Source organism: Tachypleus tridentatus, chromosome 9, assembly GCF_004210375.1.
Source record: "Tachypleus tridentatus isolate NWPU-2018 chromosome 9, ASM421037v1, whole genome shotgun sequence".
Lineage (NCBI taxonomy): Eukaryota > Metazoa > Arthropoda > Merostomata > Xiphosura > Limulidae > Tachypleus > Tachypleus tridentatus.
Genome location: NC_134833.1, coordinates 122,010,194 through 122,036,537, shown reverse-complemented (window position 1 = coordinate 122,036,537; position 26,344 = coordinate 122,010,194). Strand labels below are relative to the sequence as shown.

The 26,344-nt window shown below is 31.0% G+C and overlaps 1 protein-coding gene across 4 annotated transcripts in view; it reads right to left on the bottom strand.

Annotated features, from left to right (window-relative positions):
- The window catches only part of LRP1 (LDL receptor protein 1), a 253,189-nt gene that overhangs the window by 90,420 nt on the left and 136,425 nt on the right, over positions 1 to 26,344 (bottom strand). For all 4 annotated transcript variants that reach the window (XM_076456984.1, XM_076456983.1, XM_076456986.1 and 1 more), the window contains 9 exons: positions 25,818 to 25,940; positions 23,332 to 23,565; positions 15,730 to 15,910; positions 13,758 to 13,962; positions 13,255 to 13,444; positions 10,300 to 10,428; positions 5,213 to 5,338; positions 2,248 to 2,472; positions 954 to 1,097 (listed from right to left, as the gene is read on the bottom strand). In XM_076456984.1, coding sequence (XP_076313099.1) covers positions 954 to 1,097; positions 2,248 to 2,472; positions 5,213 to 5,338; positions 10,300 to 10,428; positions 13,255 to 13,444; positions 13,758 to 13,962; positions 15,730 to 15,910; positions 23,332 to 23,565; positions 25,818 to 25,940 — 1,557 coding nt within the window. The remainder of the gene's footprint in view (positions 1 to 953; positions 1,098 to 2,247; positions 2,473 to 5,212; positions 5,339 to 10,299; positions 10,429 to 13,254; positions 13,445 to 13,757; positions 13,963 to 15,729; positions 15,911 to 23,331; positions 23,566 to 25,817; positions 25,941 to 26,344) is intronic.

Sequence of the window (26,344 nt, the reverse complement as noted above, 5' to 3'; positions counted from 1 at the left end):
TTTAAATATGTTAACCAATGTTTCATCTCCACAGGTTCACTAAGGTTAATATACACAAGTGAATTAACAAACTAATAAAACAGAAGTGATGACAATGCACATTTTCAGGACTGACTTAATCGCACTATACTTTTTTAACATAATCTACATAGGATTTTTTCCAGCATTGCTAAAAGCTAACAGTCAAACTTTAAGTCATGCCTATTTCCCTAACACTTTCTGTAGCAAGTAAGTTATGAAAGACACCCTTAAATATTTTTTTTAATATAACTGTACAATATTAATCTTCTTCTTTTTGGATGTATAAGATGTCTTCAGTATCTAAACCAAAGCTTCGGTACACAAACAGCTTGTACTTCTTCTCTCTTAAGTATAAGGTAATGGATTCAAAGTTTAAAACTCACATACAGCTTACATTTATTAATTATTTGCTGTATGAAGCATTGAACTGCAACCACACTTTATGTATACACACACTCAAATTGCATTTATCAACTGCCTTTATATCACTTTGGGACATTGAACTGAATTCATCAACCGAGTACACACATTGTTTGGACTTAGATCATACTGATTTGTTACAAATATTGTATCACACATACAGGCTATACTCAAAAATTGGTTTACCTATCATAAGATATGTAATCATAAAGTCAGAGGTGTGGGGTAATTAGTCATGATTTATTAAACGACACTTTCATCATACTATCAAGAAAAACGTTTTTATACCACCAAATTATTTGTAAAACTAATCATTTCTGCTTCAAGCTAAGAATGTAAATACAACTAAGAGTATAAAAGGTTTAATGTTGGGAATTCTATAGTGAAATTATTTGTAATAATGCTTATATTCAGGTTATTGTCTGATTTAGGTAAAATTTATTCTAAGTGATAGCTTAGACAAACACTAAAATTAAAAGTTAGTGAATCTCATTTTACTAACAGCTACTTACTAGGGCTGCAGTCTTGTTCATCAGAGTTATCCCAACAGTCATTGTGGCCATCACAAATCCAGGAAGGACTTATACAATTAGTTGTATATTTACAATTTACTAGCTCCATGTTCATGCTAGCCCTCAGAGAGCAATCTGGTTGAGCTACAGAAAGAGCCAATTTATTCAGTCTTCAACAATTATTCAAGGAAACAAGCCTAATGTCTGATAGTTATTTTTAAATCCATAAATGAATATCAAAACCATCATTTTATGATGTGGGAAAATACTTCTTTACTTTTACTTTTTGATTTTTCTGACTGTTGATAGATATTTAAAGAAATCACAGCTTTTCACTAGATTTTTCTGAAACTTTGTATGATGCTTGTTTGTTTGTTTGTTTTTTAATTTTGCACAAAGCTGCATGACAGCTATCTGCACTAGCTGCCCCTAATTTTGCAGTGTAAGACTAGAGGGAAGGCAGGTAGTCATCACCACCTACCAACAACTCTTGGGCTACTTTTTTACCAATGAACAGTGGAATTGACTGTCACATTACAACACCCCCATGCCTGAAAGGGTGAGCATGTTTGGTGTGATGGGGATTCAAACCCATGACCTTCGGATTACGAATCGAAAGCCTTAACCAACCTGGCCATGCCAAGTCTTTGTATGATGCTCTTATCATCAGTATGACCACTGTTAAGTAAAGTTTAGACTGAAAGTCAATGTAACATAGCTTGACAATGATCATCACATCAGTTATAAAAATTTTTAGAAAAAACGAAACTACTGAAAAGTTAAGATTTCTTTCAAACTCCTTCACTTTGTTTTCTAAAACGAATTTTAATAAGACAATATACTGTTTATATAACAACATTAATTAATCTTTTTAATATGTTATTATTGTTATGCTTATATTTTTTGTAAGTACAGATTCAAGATTTTCTTCAAGCAAGATGAATAATGAGCAACAGAATGTTTCATAGCCGTTTTAGAGCCTATAACATATATTAACATGCAAAGTTCAAAATCCATTAACAGCCTCTCACATCAAATACAAAAAAAATTATTAAGAAAACCTAAGTGAAATGCTTTCAACAAAATATATCATAATAATAATAAATGGATTTTTTTTACAAAAGACAACTTAAGATAGTGTTTACAGCATTACCAGAAATTAAATGATAGAGCTTAAAAGCAAAATGTACGAAAATAAAATCACATATTTTGAAAGTTTTATTATTTTTCATTTATGTAAATGGAAGCTAGGAAGATGTTTAAGAACATATATATATGTAAAGTAACAATTAACTGCAATTCATTTCATCAGTAGCATCTGGACAATCTGGATCCTGGTCACAGCGGTAGCTAATGTTGAGACATGGTCCTCGTGTACACTTGAACTCATCTTCATTACAAGTACAGTTAGATTCATCAGAGTAATCTCCACAGTTGTCTTCTTTGTCACAGACTAGCTTGTTAGAAACACAACGGTTGTTGGAACAGTGAAAAAACCCCGTATGACATGTCCTGGTAGCTGCAACAAAAGTAATACAATATATATACTAGTAAAAAACTCTGTAACGTTATAATTGTTTTAATAATGAAAATTGGAAGATTTTCATTTAGTATTCATACTTACAACAACAAATAAAGAAACTATGTACCACTTCACAGAAGTTATGAAAGAAAATAAGTTAAATAAAGGGTTACAAGACTATTACAACAACAATGTAATAACCATTCGGAAAACATGCAGTATTTGTTACCATAGGACAAGAAATATATATATTTTTATTATTATACAATGTTATAAAAAATTTGCATATCAGATACCAGTACATATACAATGTCCAGTCCAACAATGAAAAAACCACAATCTGGTAGCTGTAAAAATAAAAAAACTATACAGGTTTCATTATACAATATTAATATGACCAGAAAAATGCACCATAACTGAATAAAATATATATATAGATAAAATAACACCTTCTAGCTCTAGACCTCTTGAACTGGGGTTTGTTATTTTATGTAGTTTGAGAGTTATTTCTAGTAATAGCTCTTGTTGGTATTAAAAAAAAACTGAGAAGAAAAGAGCACTGCTTGTTAGGTTTTGGTTGCTATAATATAATAGAAACTGAGAAGAAAAGAGCACTGCTTGTTAGGTTTTGGTTGCTATAATATAATAGAAACAGAGAAGAAAAGAGCACTGCTTGTTAAGTTTTGGTTGCTATAATATAATAGAAACAGAGAAGAAAAGAGCACTGCTTGTTAAGTTTTGGTTGCTATAATATAATAGAAACAGAGAAGAAAAGAGCACTGCTTGTTAAGTTTTGGTTGCTATTATGTAATAGAAATAGTTTACAGCTTAAATTATGAAAACTGGCAAAGCATTAGAAATTAATAGATCTAAAATCTGTGACAAAAATCACAAAAACTGCAAACATTTTTTCCCACATTCCTCTGAGTTTGTCAGTTTTTTATTCAAAATTACAGATGAGTAAAAATAGCATTTCAGGTTGACATTTTGTCTTTTACAAGACACTTTCCAGTCCTGGTATTCTGACAACACATCAAAAAAAAATTTTCATTATTAATGCCAACAATGATTGAACAATGAATTATTGCTTAGAGTTTGTCCTAAAACTATCTTAATCTTGTCTTTCAGCTTGTAATAATACACAAGATTTAAGTTCTAAAAATGAATATGAGGTCCATTCATCAGTTGTCTAAAACTATACCAGTTTGTGGGAATCTAACCCACATTGGTAACAACAAGCAATAGCAATTGAAAAAAAAAAAAAAAAAGAGGGCTTCTTACAGTAGTATAGTGTACCTTATATGTACAATGTTATGAGTTGTCTTTCATTTATCATGGGGAACTTACATAAACATTTCTTTTTAGATTCTTAACAGTATATCTTCAGAGTAATTTAAAATAAATTAATTAGTAGTATTCACAGTGCACATTCTTATGAACTTGTGTATTTCATATAACTGAGTGTTCATTCATTGAGTATTTTATGACTTAGAGTATGAGACTTGACACGTTTCTGAATGACATAAAAGAGTAAACTTAAGACCTATTGGTCAAAACTACAAAAAAGTTTTCAAGTACTGAATTCTGACTTTTACATAGAATAAAACAAGCAAATCACTCAAAAAACAAGACTGCACTGTTCTCTAAAGTATGAAGAATTTATAAATGCTAAAAAAACTATGCATTCTACTACACAACCATATTTTTACTATTTGGTGTCATACCTGAACATTACATTATTTATTGTTCCTTCAAGATCAATTTGATATTTAAATTGTCTTTAGGATTATATGCAAAAATAAGAAACTACTGTATGAGAGCTACCTTGTAAACTCTTTAAATACACATACTTAAAACCATGTCTACTTGAAGTAACTCTAAACTTGGCTGATTTCAATATTTATAACAAGGATTAATTTTAATATTAAAGTTTGTATTCAAAAACGTTTTTTTGAAAAGGCTGATGTAACTTCAATCTCCCTGGCCCTACATCTAGCTACACTCATAACATAAATTATAATGATAAGTATCTGATGTAATGATGTTTCTAGATCGTCATATAGCATATTTTGTGAGCCTAATGAAAGCTTCTACTCAAAAAGAAAACAGAGCAACTGTAATAAAAGTTGGATTTAATGCAACAGACCATTAAACTTTTCAACAACTGGAAGCCAGTTGTTTTGAAGTTTTTGGTGTTCATGTGTGAAATTTAAAGGAAGTTTATAAAATGTTTAAAAATAACTTAAATAAAATACTTCATTCATCTGTTGTTAGGAAGAACTGTGTTAAATACAAACTTATATGTACACAATTATCATATATGTGTACTATAAAGAGTTTGAAAGATATGATGTTCTTCTTGAGCACTCTCTTCACATGAAATGGTCATACCAGAAGTTGGTTAACACTGTTCTGGGAGATTGACTGTATCACCTCCAACTTTCTTTCTCAACAATGAAAGAGAATGATTCTGGATGGCAATTAAACTTTCTTTTATTTTAAATTATACAAGAAATAACTCTAAACAATCAGCAAATTCTTTCTGAACAATAAAAGGATGATTCTGAATGACCATCAAATCCAACTCATAACTCAACCTCTTCTGAAACAGTAATGTATATCACCATGTACAAATACTATCTTCAAATTAATTCTAAATGTAAAAATATTAGTATTAAAACTCTGTCAACAAAGACATCCCATATTCACCAAACACGAAGTACAGAAAACATCATACCACAATAATTTATGTTCTCATCACTCTCGTCTGGACATTCAGCAATACCATCACAGGTGAGTTGAAAAGGAATACATACACCAGTTCCACACTCAAACTCAGAATCTGTGCAGTTAGCTAGTTTAACTGTAAAGAAAAATTCATAAATCAATATACTACTTTCTATTTACTTTATACTAGTTCATTAAAATGTCATCATAAAGAAAACCTCTCCATGACACAACAATTTCTTTAACATGCCAGTCTTCTTTGCAACCATTTTATTGACTTATTTAATAATATTGTGCTACAATATTTTTAATGTTTATTCACTATGGATAATGGTATTGATTCATTTCAGCTATTATCTTTTACATATTTGCAAAATGTTAACTTGCTCCTTTTTGAGTTATCCAATAGTTAAACAATAGTTCAAATCCATTTAACACTGGTTATTATCTGTAAACTATTAACCAACATATGATTCTTATAAAGTTTTTGGGTACTTATGTATTGTTAACTCTATGAAATATTTCACTAAGTAATCACTTACTCGTACAATAATAATGAACTTATCAAGTTATCACATGTTTAGGCATAATTAACTTAAATCTATTTAAGTATCAAATATTTGTATAATATTAACTCATTTCAGACAGGCTTGATCAAATCAACAAAGTTTGTAACCATTTTGTACTTGTTACAGTTTTCATATTATTACTTTTAATACACTATATGCATCTTTGCAAAAATTTATATTTTTCAATGAATTATTTTCTAATAAAGATTTGTCTGTTAATATATCTAGTAGTTCTGTTTATTTACCCGAATGATAAGTGATCTATATTTATCTTAAAAAATTCAAATTTAATTTATGTGGACTCTTTATATTCTATGTTATTATTTCTACCCTAACTAAAACTACTTTTTTTTTTTGTCTAGAATGACTTCAAATTGTAACACAAAACTACATTTGTTTATTTTAAATATCTTTAAACTCATAATTGTTTACACATGTTGACACTTGAATTTCATTATTTTACTGCTCTTTGAACTGTATTAATATTATCATCATAATATTTGTAAATCAACTAGTGAGCATGGAGCTCATGTTACCCTACTGAATTACATCACACATGGGCTTCTCATGAGCATACCTCATCAAAAAAATTGCTTTATTATTACTATTCTATATTTCACCTAATTTAACCTAAACAAATACACATGAAAAACAAAAAATAAAGTACTTAACTGGGTCTTCTTTTTTATGCCTTTAACTACTGATGACACTTAAACCTATATTTTATGCTAATGATATTACTCCATTGAATAATTTTTATTTAACTAAATTATGCACTGAAGAACACAAAATAATAACATGAAAAAGCAGACAATGTCTCATAATTATCATAATTTTTCTGACTTTCTAACTATATGAAAAAAGCCATTAAAAATTTATCTAAGCTTATTATGTGTTTCCCATCAGAATAAAGTTTGATTTCAACTGGAAGTAAAACAGACAATTCTCTTATTATATTATGCATAGATAAACTAGTAAATAATGGTTATAAATACTGGTAACTGAGAAAATTTCTTGCATTATTTCACAATAAAGATGAAAATTTTTAATAAGTAAATTTTCAGTAAGAAAAATACCATTTTTTGACACTAGAAGTAGTTAACTATCCTTAATTAGTTAATACTAAATTAAAATGTATTTAGTACAGCAGGGCTGGTCTCAGCTATCTCATGCTACACTTGAATAATTTTATATGAGAAATATGAACTATAAAGAAAACTGAGGTAGAGTATGTGGTGTTTTTAAGATCTTTTTATACTTTATTAAACACTTTTGTCATCATTTTATAAAAAAGTGGAGGAAAGTAGTAATCTATAGAAGATTTTTAAGGCAGTTTTACTGTTAGATTTCTACTTTAGGAAGTAATAGAAATTTTAAGAGTGGAGGTTGGGAAGGACTTTTAATAGAAATATTAGGACTTTTAAGGGTAACTGTCTTCCCACAACTGGTCGCAGATGGTTAAAGGCAGAAGTAGTTGAAATGTTGTGGGAAAAAGCACTCAAATCTGTGCCTTTATTTGAGTTTCCAAGACTATTAGCAGGTTGTTTTCATCTGTGTTTGGGATTTTGTTTGGAAGATGGGATATCCCCAACACTTTTGGGTGCTATCACTATGGGCAACTTTCATCATGACATTATGGTTACAACTGAAGAAATGGCAGTGAAATATTAAAATAAAAATAGCTTTAAGGCTTAGGTTCTATTACCTTTTTTAATGTTTTATAGTTCTGATTTCAAATGCCTATTTGCAACTAATGTAATTAATATAATAAGAGTTTTAAAGCTATTTTCTTTACTACATATACATACATACAAATGCAGTGGAGTGTTACACCCAATATCTGTGAGATCAGGAACTATACATCAAATCCAAAGTAGGAAGAATATCACACCATCAACATTAGCAGAATGCCCAACTGAGTGGTATTATACTTTACTCATACTACTGTAAAGTCCACCACTCCAATGGCGAGGAACTGAGAAGTAATAGTGTCTACTACATTCCACTAGAAGAAAGGGGAAATGTGTTTGAGAGTACAGGGAACTGAAGCACCAGAGACAGTGCAATAGGTCACCTGACACCCTATTTAAAAAAGCAGAGCTAGCATGTTGACAGAGTTGATCAACTAACACCTGACAGTATTTAGAATTACACATCAGGTCTGTGGTAGGAGGAGTCTTAAGTCTTATCTTCTTAATAGAAGATGCTACACATGAGACATTCCACAGTACTCAACTGAGAAGGAGAAGACTGAGCCAGACAGAGAAATGAGGCAATGAGGTGAAAAACACATTAAGAAGACCCAGAAATTGAGCAAGTGTGACGAATTACTTCCTAACATTGATAAATCAACCCACCAGCCTTCTTTCCCAAGAAAACACTGAGTACATAGGACAGAGTTAACCTGTGAGAAGGCTTGAAATAGTTAGTCTTACAGATAATTTTGAGAACAAAGGCCCTGGAAATCAAGTAGTTCAGCAAAGATCTAATCCACTAAACAGCAGAATGCATAGGGAGCCAACGAAACTCAAACATCGAACTACTTCATCAACAAACCAAGAGTGAAAACCCAATGAAGAGTTTAGAACAACTTCAAAGTGAACTTAAGAATAATGAGGAAGTAGTTAAAAGAAGGTAAACTGAAAATCAAGTACCAATCTTCCATCTTTTAGAAATGACAAAAAAGATTAGACTAAACCCCAAACAAGTAGGATCTCCTCTTTGGAGGCACTCTGGAGAAATAGGTCCACAGCTGTCTCTGACTGATGCTGGCAAGAAATGGCATCCCACTGAGGGGTAAATAAACTGGATGGTTTGGGGAAACAAATGAAAGGGAACTCATGTTGATGGGCTGAATCAACCCTGGACTCCAAAGAGACATGAAAAACACCAAATAATATATAAAAAAGGTGGCATGTATAATTCATGCAACTAATGAAAGGAAGGTAAACAAATCCTAAATAAAACAGTATCCAGATCTAAAAAAACATAACAGCAGTCAAGTCGCATCTGTAAAACAAGGGTGAAAAATGGAAAGGCATGTCCTGGGTGCACAAAAAAGACTAGTATGATCAACAGAAAACCCTTACTGGGACAGATGAATACCCCTAATCAAAAGGTAAAGGAAGGATAATGCAATGATAATAGTGGATATCATAAGAGGTATATAAGAAAATGGAGGTAAGGAAAATTAACATCAGAAATGTTAATTACGAAATATGGGAAGAAATGTTCCACAAAAGTTTCAGCCTAACTCTGGATAGTTGAAACTATTAAGGCAAAAACATGTATGTGAGGAAAAAGACACACCAACATTCTCAGGGCAACTGTTTCCCGTAACAACTGACAAAAATCCCAATATCCAGGTATGGAGGAAAAACTAAAGATTGGCCCAACAATTAATCCTTTAGGATGGCATGGGTAGAATCTTAAATGAAAGTAGAAAACAAAAACAAAACACAACATATGTGATTAATCAAGTCTACAAAGGGAGGAGGAGTCTTGGGTAAGACTCCTGAAATGACACGACAAATAAATATATTCTGAATGGGGGGGGGAAGACTGCCTAAAGTCATACCAATCTGTACAGACACATCTAAGTGCTGGTATGACAGGACACTCACCAAGTTATTCAAAATGTTGCCTGAAATTATCCAATTCCCTATGGATCATATCCATAATATCAGCAGCTGCTTACTGTGGAATCAACTCCACAGATGTGATTGGTAAAGCTGTTGCAGCTGTAACAGCAGCAGTAATCATGACCACCTCACAAAGTTGAAAACTTGAATAATAAATGAAAAGGATGAGTAAATAATGAAAATAAATTTTATCTCTCCACAAAGAAATGGAAAATGACAATTAACTGAATTAGAAAAATACATGAAAGTGAAAACAAGTGTACATAATAACTTAATCATGAGAGAAAACAATGACATCTGCACAGTAACAATGCCATTCGAGATGTGATTAAGTTATGATAGGGGTAGTGTCACATTCCTATTGGTGGAGGGTTGCTGCATAACCATTTATATATTGATATGCAGAAAGAAATGGGAGTCGCAAGTGAAAAATATGTCCTGATATAGGGCAGTTCTAGTCAATAAAGTTTTCTGTGAGAGGATGTAAGATATTGTATGACAAATTTCAATTATTATCTATGTTTCTATGCCAAGTTTATTTATATACCATGATAAGAAAGTAGTTTATTTAAATTTTGAAAATAACTTGCTAAACCCTCCTGATATGTGCACAAAATGATGCCCATTGGGAAAGAGTCAACTCATTTTTAGCTTTAATAAAATACTTCAAGGATATTAATTCAATTCATCATTCATTGATTAGATATTTGTCTGATATGCAAAAACTATTAATTCATCATACTTTCATTTTAGTACTAAAAAAAAGGCTAGAGTATCTTGTGCATTACAGATTATCATAGTACAACGCTATGTTACTAATTTCCTGCTATGACTTATTTTCATGATAGTTTCCCAATAAATAAAAATCCATGAAAATGCTCACTTACCACCACAGCGTTTCCCTCCAGGAAGTAAGATTTTTCCAGGAGAACAAGAGCAGTTAACTGTACCATCTATGTCTACACTACATTTGTCTTCACATCCTCCATTCATGGAAAGGCATGGATTCAGAGAGCCTGAAAAAAAAATCAAACAAGGTTCACCTTACACAACGTATGTATTTTCCTTTTAATAGGTCTTGTGTAAATAGAACTAATAATTTTCATACACTTCACCTAGCATTTATTAAATGTTTTGTGTTATAACTCAGTTGTTTCTTGCTAAAACTTGGTTAATTCAGTGACAACAACAAAGACTTTTTTTCAGATTAAAAATGATCAAATGAAGACATATGTCAAACTTATTTGAAAAGAATAACCAAATACAAATTGTACACTTTTCATTGTCCATTTTCACCCTGACAGAATGTGGACAATATTACCATCTTTTACATTTATGACATTTAGATATTCACATTTGTTAAGACTATAGAAATAATGAGAAAACATTTATAAATATCAGGTTATTTCTGTTTCAGTTACTGTAATGTATCACTTAGGCATTTCTTAATATGAGCCCCACACTCAACAAAGTTATTTACAACTTATATTCACATGAACATTAGTGAAACAAAATTAAAAGAGCAAGGAAATAGTATTAATAGATGCATACTGTAAGGAGTTTAAAGTTACTAAGGGTAAATAAATGTTGTTTAATGTTACAATTTGATGTCATTTTAGAAAGAAAAAATGGTAATTTAGATTTAATTAATTTCAGAGGGATTACAAGGTAGGTCAATTTAATCAACCTTGCACAGAGTTGGTGTACAGAAAATAACAGATAAAATACAAATTTCACTGATAAAAAGTTTCAAATGCATATAGAGGGATTTACAGATTACACAAATAAAATTTGAGATTCCTGAGATGAAGAAATGTAATTTTAATCTTAACATGAAAATCATTTTGAACTCAGACTAGTCTAAAAAAAAGACTCAATAAATTTAAGGACAAATCTTTTTTTTAGTTTATTATAAATACTTCAATAAAATATATGATTTTTGCTCATAAAAGATGTGTGTTTCTAAGAGTCTGCTGAACTGAGTAAAGATACATGTATTAAATTAAAAGTTAGTAGTATCAAAACTATAAGAATGTTATATTGTACAAATTGGTCATGTGGTCTGTGGACTGAGCTTGTGAGAAGAGAGTTAAGTAGAAACTGGTAAACTGATTGTGATAAGCTGGGTCACACCTAATTCATTTTCACCACAAGGCTCAAATGTGTTAGACATGAAAACTGGCAGTATATAAGTACCCTAGGAAAAGATACATGGTGCATTAATACAGCAAACCTCATAGAGCCTTCTACATGTATGCAATAAATTCCTACAGGCTACTAACATTTACAGAAATCCAAAAATCAACCATGTCTACAACTGTCAGTTTCAGATCTACCAGCTCACAAAGCATTTGTACAATCAAACATTTTGTCATCTTTTAAGCATATTCCATACTTACTTCCCATGTGGAAAAGTTTGAAAATCCTGACAGAAGAATGTTAGCTACCTTCTTTCAGTTCCCAAACATCAATAAATACATTTATAATTTTCATTCAAATCTCTCATTAAAAGCAAAAATAACAATATGATGATGCTAATGAAAGGAAAGCAAGAATCAAGAAGGAAAAATATCTGTACTGAAAATAAAACAACTTCCTATTTTATTGTAAGATTAAATCTGTTTGCAACAATATTTACTTGTATTAAAGTCACAACATCAAAAAGTACTCAATGCTATGACTGAAGAAATCTATTTTTCCGCTGTTACGAAGATACATCTGTCATCCCTAATCTCAACAACCTTGACATAGATAATTTTAATAAACAACTAAATATAACAGATAACAACCACCTCACATACAATCCTTCATTTCCAACAACCTATATATATCTTAACCTATCCATTCAAGCCCTATTTCTAAAGTATTAACTTATTGAAAACAATGTTAGAAAGGCTACCAATGTTGATCATAGGTCTATGAGATACATGCTGAGTTTGTTTTACAAAATGATTATACCTCACAAGGAAGTTATATTTCAGCTACATAAAAAATGTTTACAAACAGGATTTCTTCACAATTAAAAGTCTGATGATGGTTACAAAAAAATAACTAAAAGCTTTCCTAAGAAAAAAAAAAGTACTATTAACTACGGAAAAATTTACCATAAACATTTTACGTATCCGTAATTCATGTTAGCCAAAACAGCATCAATAACATTGTAGGTTCGCACATATAACTTATACAGTTTGATCTGAATGAATAAAAATATTTTTTTGGAAAGTATTTCCTTTACAAGGCATTTAATTGTATCATACTTGTTTGTTAACTATAAGCATGGTAATTTATAGCAAACGTATGCTACTTAAACTGGACTGGTCTCATGTATTCTTAACATGAATACTAATAATGACAAAAATTTCATTAAAAATATTTTATCAAATGCACACAGTGAGTTATCACCAGTAAAAACAGTTAAAAAAAAAGATCTATGAAAAATAGAATATTATTAACCTTAGTTATTCAGAAACGTTCATCTAACAAACAGTAAACAATTAATCTTGAAAAAAACTAAAAATTTTACATGAAAGAAGCAATACACTCTCAACCTAAAAAAAATTTAAAGAAATTACACTAACAATCTCAATGACAAAAAGAATTCCATGAATTCAATAGCATTCTAGTAACCTTATAAATAATTTAAAAAGAAAGAGCAGGAAATATGCTGAGATCTAACAAATTTGCAGTCAATAAAGAAATTCTAATATATATTTTTTCAACCTGGAAAGAAATAAAAAAATCATTCAACACAGTATATCATACTCTGTGTATTGTTTATGGAAAGTCAGTTTAAATGTTGTAACTGTAAAAAATAAAAATAAAAACACATTTTACAAACATACAATCATTTGAATCTTCAGCAACAGCAGTAATTCCCATTGGTCGAGCAATGTTCTTCCGCAACACATGGACCCCTCCTCCAGTATACTTGCTTGCTCTCAGAACAGCATGAGCCACCCAGTCTGTCCAAAAGACATAGTCTCCGTACACAGCTAGGTCAAATGGATGCTTAGGATCTTCTAGCTTTAAAACCTAACACACAAAATATATGTTATATTATACAGCATAACAGAATCTTTTAGCATCATAATGAACAATATTACGAAGGCTATTTCTAAACCCACTTCACAAAACAACACAAAATTTCCTTTTGTATTAGAATATGAAGAAAACACTTGAGTTTTAATCTCCAACATAACATCAGTCAAAATTAATTAAATGTTTTAAGAAAGCATCAATCTTTGAAAATTAAACTCCATTTTTTTTGCTTTTGTTAATAAAAAATATAGAAAAACATACAGAATAATTCTATCTATAGGAATATCATCACAACTTAGATGCTCACCGAACGACTACTTCCATCCAAATTACATCGTTCGATCTTATCTAGCCTGGCATCTGTCCAATACAGTTTTTGTGCTTTGTGGTCAATTGTTAAACCGTTAGGCATCTTGATATCAGTGGTAATGATAGACTGATGTCCATATCCACTTAGGTAGGCTCTCTGGATGGCAGGATGTTGCGTGTTCCAGTTAGTCCAATAGACTCGACTACAAGGAACAAATGTGGGGGAAAGTCAATTACTTGATACTTAAAACTAAAATAATGGAAAAAAAATTAATCAAAACACTAAAGGAAAGGTTAATTACTCTGGCAAAACAAAAAGAAACAAAATGTCCAATTGAAAAATGTTACTCTGTTTTATCATACTTTAACGAAACTCTTGCTTGAATGATACATGAAAATATTTTTTATTATGTGATGTGCAACTCCCAACTTCACAAAATTTTTATCCTGTGTGTACATTGATTTGCAATAGAGGTCACCAATTCCCTGCTTTGCTTCCATTTTCTGTTACAGAGAACTTTATTTTTCACCATTCTAAAGATGCAGCTATGATGTCATGAATACGTCATATGTAGATCTAATGCACTAGCACCATCTATATAAATGTAATAGTACTGTCTGTTGTATGTCCATGTAAATAGTTTGCAGGGTGTGGATGGATCTTCACCAAAACTAGTATGAAAGTTCATTAGATCTATGAAAAAATACATACAAATTTTCAATTTTGCAGTTTTTACAGGTTTTTTTTTTTATCACTACTTCACACCCCTCTTGATGGATCTTCACCAAATTTGGCATAATGGTTTGTTGGGTCCATGAAAAGATACATTCAAATTCACATATACATGTAAAAACGGCTCACTTGGTTTGATAAAATATTTTACGTAGAGGAGTGAACAATTTCAACCTTCTTCGGTCATCGTCAAATTCACAAAAAAAGAGAGAGGTAACTGACCGGAAGCTGACCACATGTTTGAAAGGGGTTGTGTAACTGAGTGTCGGAATGTAGAAGGTGGGCTTAGATGTTGGAACATTTCTTTGTGAACCTGACGATGACCGAAGAAGGTCAAAACGTCGTTCACTCCTCTATATAAAACATTTTCTCAACCCAAACGAGCCGGTTTTACATATATATTTCTCTACAAGTAGGTTTTCTCAACATCACTGATTCAAATTCACAGTTATATATATTGAGTATTGCTGTTTTTATGGGTGTTTTGGATGTTTTTTTCAAATTATATATATAAAGGAAACAACTTTTCATATCCTAAGAAAACCTTTCATTCATCATCAATTTATGTAACTTCAGTCCAGGGTAAGGGTACCCCAGCTTGTAGTTACAAAAGTAGAATTCTAAAACTTAAAAAGGAAAGATATAATGATGAAAGCTGAGATTATTTTCAAACACTAAGCTTGAAAGGTATGATGACAAAAGCTGAGATATTTTTCAAATACTAAGCTTTTGGCAGACAAAGTGGGAAAGCCTGTAATGTAGGGATTTTATTCTCTTTGTAAAATCAAGTTGGCTTAGCCTGCTACATGATCAAGTAATATGTCCACTTCCATCTCCATGTTGTTCAGTTCCTTTTTTTCAAGTTCAGTAGCCAGCTCTACAAAGTTTTTGTTTTTTTTATTTAGTAATAAATTTTTGCCCTAATACACATTAATGCACTGCAAGTTAGACTTTCAAATCAGAGTCAATTTTGGTATGTTATTTCCATTAAAACATGATCACTTAAAAATATATACAAAATATTTTTTCTAATTTTATCATAGGTTGATCACTTAGAGAAGACTGGTCAAAACATGACATCTTAAATACAGTATCATCAGTTTTCAACAACTAGTCAAAACAAGCAACTTAAATACTGGTAAAAAATATCCATGACATATAAACATTATTAGTATAAAGTGTTAGAGACTGGGACTGTTCTGTGAGGGTGGTGTGTGTTATCTAGAATAATACTTACAAAGCACAACTGTCTACGTCAATTCCCCGAGGCTTGTCCTCTGATCTTAGTTTGATGATCTTTTCCGGACGAGCATGAGGAGACCTTAAACTTAAACGGCTGATAGAAGCATCCCGGTTATTTGTCCAATACAATTCCTCGTGAACAGAGTCAAACGCCAATCCTTCTACGGAACCTTGCTCTATGGAATTGAACAAAACAAAACAACTGTTAAAATCATAATTAAATTCAAGCAAGTGACATCCATTAAAATTTAGACTAAAGTCTGGTTCCAGACTTGTAATGATCATTAAAATCTAGAGTTAGGATCCCTGATTACAACATCATATAAAATCTAAACTCAAATTAGGTTCAATGTTGCAACACCTTCTAAAGTCTATGTTCATGTTAGGTTCTGTGTTTGCAAAATCCTCAAAATTTAACGTTTAATAGTCCCATTCTTGAAAAAACTTCTAATATCTGAGCTCAGATTTAATAGTTCCATTCTTGTAATACCCTCAAACATCTAAACCAGTGGTTCTTAACCTTGTTAGAGGTACTGAACCCTGGAACTTTCGTACTTGCATTCACTGAACCCTTTGTAATTGGAAAAATAAAATATGATTTTTTCAAATTCATAACACAAGTAGACATTTTATTAGTGCACAAAATGAGCCATGCATCAGTTGCACACAATATCACTGTGCTCAAAGAACAAAACCAACAAAACATGAATTTCACACAAAAACAAAGACATAACTCAATGAATATTTACTGCAAATCAATGTGACTTTTGCTGTTGCCTTTCAAAGACAAGTTCAGAAATGTGCAGCTTCACCTTGGAAAGTGCCACTCTCATATCATTTTCTGAACAAAGTATGTTCCTTTTCTTCATTTTTATGTCTTCCATCCTCAAACAGGATTGCTCGCAAAGATACGTTGTACGTTGTAACAAACAGTATAAGTATCTCAAGGGCTTTCTTAGCAATAAGAGGGTACGCTACGATTTGGTGACACCAAAATGTTGAGAGCATTGTTGTTCTGAAAAGTTGCTGTTGAACCTGGCTCTGCTGAAGTTCAATGATTTCGTCGAGGTATTCATCACTGACATCTGCTCTCGCAACACTAAATGTGAACGGCTGTCTCACCCATGCTGGATATGACTCTCCGGTGGGGAAGTATCTTCAACGCAGCTGGTTTTACGAGTGCTTCACCAATGGTGTGTGGTTTGCCCTGCTTTGAGATCATGTACTCAACTTCGTACTATGCTGTGAGGATTGGTTTGTCGATGGGTACAAAGCCAAGAACAGGCAAAGTAGCCTTCATCAAACCTGGCTCCCTATACCTTGAATTCAGTTCAAGTGACAGTTCAAAAATAAGTAGAACTACCACAATGTATTTGTTTTACAGAAATGAGCTTATCTATTGCCACACCATCATTATTATTACATGTATCAAACTATGAACTCTCACTTGTGCATTTTTATTTGCTTCAAGATTCTTTTTTTCTACTTGAGATAATTTTTTTAAATGCAAATATCATCTTTACAATACTTCCATCCAGTGACATAGCCACAGGGGTGGGGTTCATTAGCCCTAACATTAGTGTTTCTTCAATGTTAGGCCATCAATGCTACATCAATGTTAGGCCAAACCAAATGTAAATTAAATCTAACCCTAGGTTACTGTAACTGACCAACTGTTAAATTTAAGCTTTCTTTGCATATTTTCTGTTTATATTATTTTGTACTAGAAGGAGTCTTCATATGAAATTAATTATACCCTGCTACCTGTAGACTTAATGACCAGTGTAGTTCATAATACAATGCTTGAGTTGTATTAATTGTCGGCCTAATTGTCCGAGACTAGGCTTAGTTTGTCAAAGGAGCATACATGAAGTTATATGGGATGAAATGAGATATAGGTAAAGATATACTGCTACATATGGTCATTAAAAATATTCAAGAGAACATTGCAAATTTTGTATGAGTTGATAGTCATTCATCTTTGATAAGATTTCAGCAATGGATATTGTTAGACATGGGGCCTTTATGGCCTACTTTTGTTTCATTAATTTCATTTCTTACATGATTAATCCAGTTAAAGTGCATGACAGGTCATTTCTTCTACAAAGGTGAATATTAAAAAAATATGTACTTGAAATGTATCAAAATAGTGCTTATCTTTTTATTACTGCAAAAACTCAGGTGTAAAAACCTCCACTTAACTACCAGTATAGAACTGTACAGCATATCCAAGTTCCATTCCTGGTGGCCCAATAAAACTCTGTATAGTAATAGTATTTTTTTCAGTCATTATACATGCTGGTTTTATTAATAACTAATTAGTTACTACACCATTTACTTCTGTGGGAACGAGACCAATGGAGAATGATGCAAAGATTAGCACAATCGAAGAAAGTTATATTAAGAAAAAAACATTACTACTTTTCTTTGTAAAATCATCCATAAATTCTGAAGAAACAACCAATAGATATGTGTATGAAAAGCAATGAATCACTTCCCACTTCATTGTCTAGTAGATGTCTAGATGTAATTCAGGTAATGGGTCTAAGCAGCTCACCAGTTGAGAACCTTTAGATATTTCTATATCAGCTGATGAGCCACCATGCCAAATAAAATTGCAAAGTTTCCTGTGTTTCATGTTTAACAAATAAAGAAGTTTCAGTTCTGTTTGATATAATTGGTTGAAATATAGGAAGTAGAACATAGTGCAGCAGCATATATTTGTGACAGAGTTAGGAACAACAGCTTTCAAGACTCTGGATAAGAAATTATGTTAACCAGTTTTAAACACTGTACTCCTTTCTTCTCCACCTACTTAGGACAAGAATGGTAGTAAGAGGGGCAGAAACAACTACAATTAACAAAGTGAAGATCCAGTTTCCACTTGTAGACATCACGGTCTTTACCACCACATCGAGCATGTCATAGAACCAAGAGATTCTTTTGAATGACTAAGCCGTTGACATGAGAAACAACTGAAAGGGCTGGGAATATATATGGCTGCACTTTACAGTTCAAATAACCTGCCTTGACAGTGGCAGTTGGACATGGTGATGTAAACTTCAAAATAAGAATACTGATAGGCATCATAATTCCCCTTTATGAGTGGAGATATGTCACACTGCATAAACTCCTTGATTGGGGAAACCAGCAAAGATCTCCATCTTGGAGATGTTATTCAAATTTTTCTTAGCAATAACTCCTTGTGAGGAATTCAAAGCAGCATGGGAAGTAATCTCAATAGGCAAATACCAAACGGCTCTCAAATGCAAGTGAAGTTCACTGTATTTTGTTGGTAGATCTTTCCACAAAGATGACCCAATAATGTAACTTTATTTACTAACTTTGGAGGGCCAGCAAGACCCTCTAATCCCTTATGAAAAAAAAAAAAAAAAATAGAACTTTACCTTAAAGGGTTGTCTGACAAAGTATGCAGGAAGAGAAAATGAGGTGAAAGTGCAGAATGGAGTGGATGTTACTGTTCAGAGTCTTAAGATATAATATTTTACCAACTAGTTATTATTTTGAGGGTTTTATTTTTTTAGAGGATTTGGGGGATCCATAAGGAAAGGAAAAAGATTCAGTGCCCACTGACTGCACTCACCATAAAGTCTTACACCCTACAATGTCAAATAAAGACACTGTAGCAAAGCCATGATTTTGTGAGCTATATACCCAAATGCCAGAAGATTAGATTAAAATAAGGATATTTATAGGTTATTTAAGATTGGATTAAGTAAAATAAATAACAATAATAATCTAATAAAAATGTTTCCATGCACACCAGCTGCTTGTACTAATTGTAGTAGCTTGTTGGTAACTTAATCTGATACCATAATGTGAGCTGCACATCCCTGGAGTGATTTACAACCTATAAGCACACGGACAGTAGTTATTCACAATTGAAAGATCAATAAAACAATAAAATTTAAATTACAAATAGATGTATACTGTTATGAACATAGAGATAATTAGGATAAATGAATGTGGTTTTGTATTATAACATAAAGTCATCATAGAAATTAAAAAGGATAATTTAAATTTATTTCAATTTTATTAGGTGGTGATGAGGTTGGTCAGATTTACTGACCCTGTTCTGAGTTAGGACAGAGAAAATAACATATAGACTACCAAGTTTTACTGAAAAAAACAATAACATTTGAAATGTATTTAAAAGGTCTTAGGGATTACACAAAGGAACTTTACGATTTTTGAGAAAAGTATTTTTAATTTTACCATGAAAATTACTTTGCTCATGGACTACTCAAAACAAACACTCAATATATTTATAGACAAATCTTTATTTTATTAGAAATACTTCACTTCACTATAAGTATATTTTTTTGCATGTTAAAGGCTTATAATATTAAGTGAAATACTGCCAAATTTGGTGAAGATATACACACAATATTTAAAGTTAGAAATATTAATTCTAAAAAGACAAAGAGGTCATGTGGTTAGTTGTATAGACCAACTCCTTGTTGAAAGAGTTAATGGGCTATTATTGCTGATCAGACATTCTTAGATCAAGTTTTGCAAATACTGGTGTAATGTTTTTCTATAGATGGGAACCAGCGATGATGCACGAACCAAACAATCACCCATTTAAAACCACCTTTAAAATGTCTGAATGTTAATAATGACTATTTCACAGTATTAGCTGAGCAAAACTAAGGCTTATTGTACTTATAAAAACACCTAAATCACTATATTCATGTTTATGAAGTGAATCATAATTTCAATATTTCAACAAGTGTGTAAGTAAACAAGCCACTTTACCAGACAAGCACATACAAAAAATGATGAAGATTATAACTCTAATTCTTTCATACAACTCTTCTGTCTGGGGTCCCATGATTCCCTTCTTGGATTGAAAAAGATACTGTTACATGTATGTATAAAATGCATGATAGGTTAGTAGAGATAATGACAAAAATTAAGATCCAGTTGGGTATATGAACACTCTCCATGTTTCATATTGCTGGTGCATAAAAATGTAGCTGACAAAAATGAAATAAACAAGCATAATAAAAAAACATTACAAGTAGGGACTGATGTATGTGTGATTGTGCGTGTGTGTGTCTGTGTGTATAATTAATGCTACAAAAAGTATTAAAATAAGAAAGTCAAAACTACAAAAACTGACTTACTTAACATTTAAAAGGCTTTTAACCCTTTAACCCTACTTTGGCTTTCATTGGTATTAAAATATTCTTCTACTATAACTAGCTAGGTTATGTTTATATACTGATGTCAACTTGTCTTTCTAAAAGTTAAACTTTTTTCATTATATTTGTTATATGTATATATTATCATGATAATTTTTTTTGCATTGTTAGCTTACTATATTAGCTTAGGACCAACCTAAATCTTTAAGATTACCAAACTTCCCGACCTATTATTAGGATTATGACCAAAAATACTGATAAAAATGAAAGTAAAACAGCTGATGAGCTACTGCATTCTAATAACTTTATAATTTTGGTTTATAGCTCCTAGTTAGATTTGTACATTAACCCTTTCACGATGGGTAATTGATCAAATGTTATGTCATCACATTTTTTTACTTGTATTAAAAATTTTATTGAAGTATAATTTTATAATTTATGCCAATAAGTTTAGAATCAAATTTGTAGATTATAATTCAAACTTTAATATTATATATGAGTTAATTTCTTAATTTAAAAGCCAATATTAAAAGAACGCATCTAAATATAGATTTTAGTGAGTCACATGATATGTTGAATGCAGCTCTGTTTAAAAGTAGATGTTTTAATGTCAAAATACTAAATCTATAGTTTCGTATAAATTAGGAACTCAAATTACTAATATTACTGAGCTAGAATATAAAATAAGAACCTCATAGCTGCAAGTTATGTAATGTTAGCTAGGCATGACTAGAAGGTTAATATAATAAAAAATTATAAATATATAGCATTATGAGATTTAACCTACTTAAATATTTGTATTTTTGTGTTATAACATGTAGTTATTTTAGCACGAAAAGCATAACATATTTACTTCCAAATTTTTTATAATGGTTACAAGATTGATCAAGTGACAGATCCCACAGAGTTAAAATATACAAAATAATATAAAATATAAAGTCTTTCTGAAAACAAGCATTTTTAAATATTTTAAATATATATATAGGAGGTTTTAGAGATTATGTAAGTAATATTTGATATTTTTAGGATGAAGAACAGTTTTTTAATCATAACATGAAATCATTTTGCACTAATACTAGTAATTAAACAGACTTTATTTTCACAAACAAATCTTTAGCATGAATATTTTATGAAAAAATCTAATTTTTTGTATACAAAATACTTATAATCTTTACTAAAAGTCAACCAACTTTTGTGAAGATATAGATGCTACATCAAAAGTTACAGTGCAAATACTTAACATGTACTAATGTGTAAACAAACTCACATATATTATACTGAGCCCATACTGAAAGGGTTAAATTGCATTAAAATAGCTACATTATTTACTGGGTTTTAATGGTGATCTATGCAGGCAGTTTCTTTCAATAAGTTACTGAGAATTGCTGATGAACCAAAATATTATTCATTATATATTATTAAAGGATGATGAAAAACATTTATACTTGAATACAACCACATAATGTAACTTTTGTGGATAAAGGATGCTCTACATTAACAGGGTGAGATAACATTTTCTAAAAAGAGTGCAAACACAGCACCATACCAAAGAATTTCATCTTTGATGGTTTGTTATGAAAGTGCATTGAGTGGTAGAAGTAATAAATGGTCAGAGTGGAAGCTGGCAGAAAAGGTATTCAAGTCTGCATATTTCTTTTATAGGGGACTACTTGATGATTGTCAGTGTTCTTTACACCTGCTGTTGGCTAGCTCTCATGAAAAATGCAAAAACTAATTTAGTTGTCACATAATACATGCTTGAACTGGTAAAACAACAGACTGTATAGTCCAATGGTTTGTCAGAACGAGTTTAATAATTAAATATTATAGCAGGTGAGGTACCTATGGACTTTCCACAGTTTAATACAGAATATATCTATGGTCAATGACACTGAGTGGATGTGTTTGCTGAAGCAAGTGTATTATACTCAATACATTCTTACAATGGATTGTTAGAAATGTAGGTAAGTCGTGTTCTATGTGTAAAGATACAATCATGTTTCAAGGAAGGTCTACTTTCTCTACATTAAACATGACAGAGTGATTCACTTATAACAAGTTAAATAATGATTCCTGTATCATTCAGGTGCAAAAGTAATGGGGAATACATAACATTCATGAAGTAGATTCCAATTCCAATAATATAAAAAAATACAGGCTTACAAGACCAGCTTCCATGTCTGAAAGTGTTTATAGAGTTTGTGAAAATCATTGATGACACTTCTAATGAACTCTGAATTGGTTAAAGGTGGAAAATAAATACATTAAATGAAACACTTTTATGGATGAGTTATGAAGGAGTATATAGATTTAAGTAATTAGACAATTCCTACTTTATAAACCCCTGCCCTTTTTCATTAAAGCCTAAGTTTTAACTTACTTCTAAAACATTGATTTTTGTTCTAGAATAGATTAAGTTTTTGACTTACTTTCTACAAGTACAGTGTGATTTGTTCCATTGAAGAAGACACTGTTGATACTTCCTTTCTGAATGTCTGAATAGAAGATCTTCTGCAATTTGTAATCAAATGATAAACCAATAACATTTCTCATGAACTTCTTGTCTGAGATGGTTGGGTAAGGAGCATTAAGGTTAATTTCTTCAAACAAATGCACACTCTCTATTTTCAGCACTTGAGAAAACAGAAGGAAGGCTGAATAAGCTGGTAGAGAAAATTAAATGTTTGAAAGATATTATATAATATAAAAAATACAGACATTTTTACTTCTATACAGAATGAAACTTCACAGATAATCAGTACATATTCAAATAAATCAACAAGGTTATTAGTAGCAAAAGTAGTTCCTAAGCTAAACACCAATCTTAGTATCTCAAAGACGAATTAAAAAAACTGTACCAACCCTATGTGCACAAGTGGAAATCAAAGTGTGCATTTCACAGAGTGTAATTTAACTTAGTATTATGTATTTAATGTCAGTTATCAACAAGTCACCTTAACCTACACTGATAATTTAACCCTTTGACTACAGTTTTTTTTTAAATTTGTATGTATTTTTTGTGAATGTATACTATATACAGTACACTCATATTCAACTGCTGGAGGCAAACCTTACCCTATCCAGCAAATCAGTAGTTAGTGGATTAGTGACATTTCATGGCAGAGTATATACCAGATCCAATCCAATATGCAATAATACTGAAAAAAAACTGTAGATTTGCATTTCAGAGGTTCTTGGGTTATGTAAATGCAATATGCAAACTATGTGATAGATAAAAGTATTTTGATTCTTCACAATTAATCATTTTCCACTCCAACTTGTCACAGTCTCAGTCAGAATGACAAAGACAATTCAGAAGCATGTTGTGAGTACAAATACGTTTGTAGCACTTTTTTTTAACACAACATGTACATTTTATTGAAAACTTAAAAAAACCTTTCTGTAAATGTACACATTGTAAATTCAGAATTATGGTCAACATGTATTCAACAAAGAGTTTCTTCACTGAAACAACCTTGTGCATATTAATATAAACTATTTAAATAGTGATTTTATTTTAGGCATGATTAATTCAGTATAGGTAGGCTTATATTTGTTTATTTGGAGTTAAGTGTTAGGGTACATAATGGGCTATCTGTGCTCTGTTCACCACAGGTATTGAAACCTTGATTTTATCAGTGTAAGCCTTCACAGACACTGTTGTGCCACTGGAGGGATGTCGGCTTATATATAAAACCTGTTTGAAAAACTTAAATGATAAATATCTAAATTTGAAAATAACTTTTGATTATTATTCAATAAACCTTAACATGAGCACTTTTTGGCATATAAATAATGCTTACTTTGTGGTATTAGAATTATGACCTAAACTCAATTTCTAATAAAACTATTATTTGTACTCTGCTAGAAAGCACAATTTGTTCAAACTTCTACATGAACTGTATAGGCCAATTTTCATTTATTATTATAAATTTAAACTGCCCACCATAAGAGTCAAATAACAATAACAAAATAAAAGCAATTATACAATGTAACAAGATACATCCCTAAAGACAGTTTGTAAGCAAAATGTTAATTAGAAATGTGAATTAACAAACATTAGTTATACTAGGTATTTTATTTTTAGTTTGAAATTCTTAATTACTGTAAATCTTTAGCCATATTAAATTGATTCATGAAAAATATATATTAATAAAGAATGTCTGTTTTCAGAACAATATAAACTAATGAAACAATCCATGGGAAAACACTAGACACTATTACAATACACAGTATTGATTATTCATTTGTATTAACTAAGTTTTATGCAATCATGATACTCTGAAAGTCGTGGGCCATTTTTAAAACTATAAACGTTAGTCTGGATTATATTTGAGAAATGCCACACATACACTTATATGAGACACACCATATAACCTTTGTTTTACCCTTAAGAAGCATGGTATAAAGTAAATGTTCTGAAAAATTGGAAAGCACTAGTATTAACAGTCTTATTATTTATTAAAAACCACAAATGTTTTGGATATGTGGGAATAATCATGTTACTAAATATTTCTTAATGTCTGAGAACATTAACCTGTAAAATATTTTAGGCAATTATCTTTGAACAAATTTCATATTGATACAATAAGTAACAAGTGAAATCTACAAGCAATTATACAGCATCACATGTTTCTGTTTGTATTAAAAATAATCCTGGTACAGGGAGAGCTGACAGTGAAACAGTTAAAATAATGTGGGAGAAAAAATTGGGTTGATAAGAATATTCATAACTACAATCCTATAAATCGTGATCACTAAAATATGGATAACTGAAAAGATAACTTTACCGTAAAACAAATCACTTCAAAAATCTTTTCAACTGAATTCTATTGTTGTTGTTTTTATTTATCAGCATATTCAAAAACAAACCTTATGCTGCATTAGGAAAAATAGTGGGAAGTTTTAAACTTACATTCACAGGAACGTCCATCCTTGGCAATCTTTCCATGAGCACATATACATGTATGTTTGCCATTTCCCTTATACAAACATAACTCCTGACAGCCTCCATTGTCTACCTGGCACTTGTTTGATGCTAAAGGTATAAAAAAGTGCATATGATCATTTGAATCTAATTATTCCTACACAAATAAAAAATAGGGTTTTTCTTTTTTTTTAATATATTGTTCTAGGTTTAACACACCTTTAATCAGTATACAATTCTTGAAAATCTCTATTAATTATTACACAGCAAAACTTAACATGGAGCAAGTGTTATGAAACTGAATTTACTAATACAGGCCAAAGTTTCTGAAATTGAACAATCTTCATAACCCTTTGAACAATTAAAGTAGACACAAATTTTAAAACAATTCAAATTTTATGATATTAAAACAATTAAAAGGGCCATAAATGTTACAGATGAACAAATTTTAAATCTCTAGTCTACTCAATACAGGCTTAAGCTTGAAGGTGATACAGATAAAAATAGTAATTTAA